General features: G+C 40.5%; 1 protein-coding gene across 1 annotated transcript in view; it reads right to left on the bottom strand.

Moving 5' to 3' along the window:
- The window catches only part of CTNNA3 (catenin alpha 3), a 1,693,405-nt gene extending 1,691,143 nt beyond the window's left edge, over positions 1–2,262 (bottom strand). The window contains exons 1-2 of the mRNA XM_017876520.1: positions 2,169–2,262; positions 1,666–1,769 (exon numbers count right to left, since the gene is read on the bottom strand). Coding sequence (XP_017732009.1) covers positions 1,666–1,769; positions 2,169–2,262 — 198 coding nt within the window. The remainder of the gene's footprint in view (positions 1–1,665; positions 1,770–2,168) is intronic.
- Positions 2,263–5,161: the final 2,899 nt, after the last annotated feature.

Genomic DNA, 5,161 nt, shown 5'->3' with positions numbered 1-5,161 from the left:
AAACTAAACCAGGAAGAAGTTGAATCCCTGAATAGACCAATAGCAGGCTCTGAAATTGAGGCAACAATTAATAGCCTACCCACCAAAAAAAGTCCAGGACCAGATGGATTCACAGCTGAATTCTACCAGAGGTACAAGGAGGAGCTGGTACCATTCCTTCTGAAACTATTCCAATCAATAGAAAAAGAGGGAATCCTCCCTAACTCATTTGATGAGGCCAACATCATCCTGATACCAAAGCCTGGCAGAGACACAACAAAAAAAGGAGTTTACATTCTTAATGTTGGCAGCATACAATAAACATATAAACAAATAAAAAATGTAAGGTTCAGTAAATGTTAGGAGGAAAAATGAAGTTGGGGGAGGGAACAGAGTGAGAAAGAGTGGGGATCGGGGTGGTCAGGAAAGGCCTCTTGATAGGGGACTTTGAGTGAGACCTGTTTGAGAGGCCAAACGAGTTAGGGGAAAGTGTAGGAGACAAATCTGAGAGTTTACAAAGGGCAAGAAAGTAGGACATAGTAAGGATTTGGCCTTTGTCCCCTGAGGCAACCGCTGTTTTATATGATTCAGAATGTTTCTCCCTCTCCTAATATTAGTTATCTCTATTCTCAGCCTAAGTAGACTAATACTGACTTAATTATAATTATTTTTGGCTCCCTCTTAATGTAGATTGCTGGCTAAAAAGTAGTATAAATTTTATCTTATAAAATTATTTGATATTTTGGAGATAAATAATTTTCTGCTCTCATTTTTGACTGTTTTATCAAAGTTCTGTATTTTTTATATGAAGTTTCTGTAATTAAAACAATACACACATACGCAGGTTTCTAGAGCATTCTTCCAGTAGTAAAACTTGAACAAACTCCTCACCACAAGTATATGAAGTGAGAAATGTGTCAATTAGCTTGATTTAATCATTTTACAATGCATACATGTATCAAAACATCACAGTGTACAAAATAAATATCTATAAATTTGATTTGTCAATTTTAAGTTAATAAAGCTTGGGGAAAAAAAGAAAGAAATGAATCTTAACAAATACAAGAACAAACTCATAATAAGAACATTATTTGAAGACAAAAATTAAGCTTCTGTATTTGGAAACAAAAACATCATACTGACTTACATTATTTAAAAACACCTATTTCTGGCTGGGCATGATGGCTCATACCTGTAATCCCAGCACTTTGGGAGGCCAAGGCAGGCGGATCACCTGAGGTCAGGAGTTCAAGACCAGCCTGACCAACATGGAGAAATCCCGTCTCTACTAAAAATACAAAATTAGCCGGGCGTGGTGGCGCTTGCCTATAATCCCAGCTACTCAGGAAGCAGAGGCAGGAGAATTGCTTGAACCCAGGAGGTGGAGGTTGCAGTGAGCCAAGATCATGCCATTGCACTCCAGCCTGGGCAACAAGGGCAAAACTCTATTTCAAAAAAAAACAAAACAAAAAACAAAAAACACCCACTCAATTAAATCTTGGATCACAATTACAACTTTTGGATTAAATTTTTATAAACAAAGCTTTAAAATCACCATCATAGAGGAATGAGAGAAAGGAAAAAAACAACTTGTATCTAATATTTAAAATAGAAGACCTGAAACTCCTGTTGAAAGCTAAGCTGCTGCATGTCATGAAATAGTGGAAGCTCATGGTAATCACGCACCACATCTTTGACAGCAAACTGCATAATGCTTCCTGTGCAGTAGCCCCCAGAGATTTTCCTTGTTGGTTGTTTATGCAGCATTCGATGTTTGTTTACTTGGATATCTGGACCCAGTTTTTATCAACGAACTAAAAAAAACTTAAGAAGCTATGGGGGAAATATGTGGATGAAAATCATTTTTGTCTGCCCTCCTACCCTCCTCCCTTTACGCAATAGATCCTCTGTTTCATTCTAATTTGCTTTATTTCCAAGTTCATCACCCAGAGTGGAATGTCTTGTGGCAAGCCTTTGTTTCCTCTCTTAGAAAATAAGCATAATCATTATTATCCTACAAGACTGGGGAAGGTCAAATAAGGTAAAGTATTTTGTAAAATGCATAATATGACACAAATATTTGTTGGCATTTCATGTATATTTTCTAGTTTGTTCCCGACGTAGGTGCGGAAAATTCGTTATGGGAAACCTTATCAAAGGTATTCTCTCTGGACCTAAGTGTATCTTACTCTCGGGGCCCCCCATGCTAAATGTGATGAAGGCAGTTAACAAACCACATTCTGTATGCTTTACAAGCAGCTGAATAAGATCATGTGTCTTCATCATGGATTATATAAGAATAATAAGCCTGATTTATTACATGGGTTTTCACAAATTCCAAAAGGCAAATATCTCACTCTTATCAGTCTAATTTATATATTGAGAGTTAAAAGGTATTTGTCCAGATTAAGACAAATTACAAAAACTAGTTTAAAATCTTTGTTTAAGACAAAGAATAAGTATCACTGTATGAAATGTTCCCTCGGAATATATTTTAAGTGCCACAATTCATGATGCTTCCCACTGCACATTCCTCCTCTATTGTTCAGATCCTCCATGTGCCAAATGTTTTCCATAGAATAGCCTGGGCTTTGAAATTAAAATGAGCATTCCAGAAATGCTTTGTTCCTTATAATAAATGCCAGAGAACTATGAAATGTGAAAAGAACATTGTATAAGAACATTGTGCTTCCATCAAAAAAGGCAATTTCATATTGCAAGTTATTCACTTTTATAAGTTGTCTGTACCTACATCTTCTTTTAAAATACTCCAATACAGTTATTTGATATTGATTAAACTAAAGTCAAGTGATGTTTTCAATGATTCCTTTTATTTCAGAAAGTAAATATGGCTTGGCAATCCTGTGGAAAAAAAGAAAGCTGAAACTATTTTTTTAACCCCAACTCACCTAAGAGATGTAACTTACTCCTATCAGTGACTGTGACTCACCATAGCAGATGATTCTCACCAAGGGGGAGGATAGGAGGGTGCTATTAGAAAAGACGGGAGGATCGCGAGGTCAGGAGATCAAGACCATCCTGGCTAACACGGTGAAACCCCGTCTCTACTAAAAAATACAAAAAACTAGCCGGGCGAGGTGGTGGGCGCCTGTGGTCCCAGCTGCTCAGGAGGCTGAGGCAGGAGAATGGCGTAAACCCGGGAGGCGGAGCTTGCAGTGAGCTGAGATCTGGCCACTGCACTCCAGCCCGGGCGATAGAGCAGGACTCCGTCTCAAAAAAAAAATAAATAAAAGAAAAGGTCTCCCACCTCTTGAAGGAATACCAGCAACCAGTAAATTAGCTTTCAAGTTATCCTGTAAAATAAATCCTGTGTCCTCATTTTCTTTTTCAGTACTAAATCAGATATATTTCTGTAAGAAAATTTAGTTGGAACAACTTGCAACAAAGATGATTCTAATGTAGGTTCTAAGCCCATGTCTTGCTAACTTTACCTTCTGTCACAGATAAAAAATCCTCCCATTCCCCTCTTTCTCAGACTTTAGGGATCCCTCTCATATAGAAAATCTCTAAGAAGATGGCTGAATAGGAAAAGCTCCAGTCTACAGTCCCCAGTGTAAGCGACGCAGAAGATGGGTGATTTCTGCATTTTGAACTGAGGTACCAGGTTCATCTCACTAGGGCATGTCGGACAGTGGGTGCAGGACAGTGGGTGTAGCCCAATGAGTGAGAACCAAAGCAGGGCGAGGCACCACCTCACATGGGAAGTGCAAGGGGTCAGGGAATTCCCTTTCTTAGCCAAGGGAAGCTGTGACAGACAGCACCAGGAAAATCGGGTCACTCTCACCTGAATACCGCGCTTTTCCAAGTTTTCTTAGCAAACAGCACACCAGGAGATTATATCCTACACTTGGCTCAGAGGGTCCCACACCCATGGAACCTCACTCATTGCTAGCATAGCAGTCTAAGATCTAATGGCAAGATGGCAGTGAGGCTGGAAGAGGGGCACCCACCATTGCTGAGCTTGAGTAGGTAAACAAAGCAGCTGGGAAGATGGAACTGGGTGGAGTCCACCACAGCTCAAGGAAGCCTGCCTGCCTCTATAGACTCTACTTCTGGGGGAAGGACGTAGCCAAACAAAAGGCAGCAGAAACCTCTGCAGATTTAAATATCCCTGACAGACAGCTTTGAAGAAAGTAGTGGTTTTCCCAGCACGGAGTTTGAGATCTGAGAACACTCAGACTGCCTCCTCAAGTGGGTACCTGACACCCGAGTAGCCTAACAGGGAGGCACCCGCCAGTAGGGGTGGACTGACACTTCATACGGCCAGGTACCCCTCTGAGACAAAGTCTCCAGAAGAACAATCAGGCAACAACAGTTGCAGTTCAGCAATATATGCTGTTTTGCAGACTCCGCTGCTGACACCCAGGCAAACAGGGTCTGGAGTGGACCTCCAGCAAACTCCAACAGACCTGCAGCTGAGGGTCCTGACTGTTAGAAGGAACACCAACAAAGAGAAAGGACATCCACACAAAAACCTCACCTGTACGTCACCATCATCAAAGACCAAAGGTACATAAAACCACAAAGATGGGGAATAAAGAGAGCAGAAAAGTTGAAAATTCTAAAAATCTGAGCAGCTCTCCCCCTCCAAAGGAAGGCAGCTCCTCACCAGCAATGGAACAAAGCTGAAAGGAGAATGGTTTGATGAGTTGAGAGAAGAAGGCTTCAGATGATCAAACTTCTCCAAGCTAAAGGAGGAAGTTTAAACCCGTCACAAAGAAGCTATAAACCTTGAAAAAAGATTAGATGAATGGCTAACTAGAATAACCAGTGTAGATAAGTCCATAAATGACCTGATGTAGCTGAAAACCATGGCACGAGAACTAAGTGATGAATGCACAAGCTTCAGGAACCAATTCCATCAACTGGAAGAAAGGGTATCAGTGATTGAAGATCAAATGAATGAAATGAAGTGAGAAGTTTAGAGAAAAAAGAGTAAAAAGAAATGAACAAAGCCTTCAAGAAATATGGGACTATGAGAAAAGACCAAATCTACGTCTGATTGGTGTACCTGAAAGTGATGGGGAGAATGGAATGAAGTTGGAAAACACTCTTCAGGATATTATGCAGGAGAATTTCCCCAGCCTAGCAAGGCAGGCCAACATATAAATTCAGGAAACACAGACACCACCACAAAGATACTCCTCGGGAAGGCAACTCC

This window comes from Rhinopithecus bieti, unplaced genomic scaffold (assembly GCF_001698545.2).
Source record: "Rhinopithecus bieti isolate Rb0 unplaced genomic scaffold, ASM169854v2 scaffold_8307, whole genome shotgun sequence".
Lineage (NCBI taxonomy): Eukaryota > Metazoa > Chordata > Mammalia > Primates > Cercopithecidae > Rhinopithecus > Rhinopithecus bieti.
This window is presented reverse-complemented; position numbering and strand designations above follow the sequence as displayed.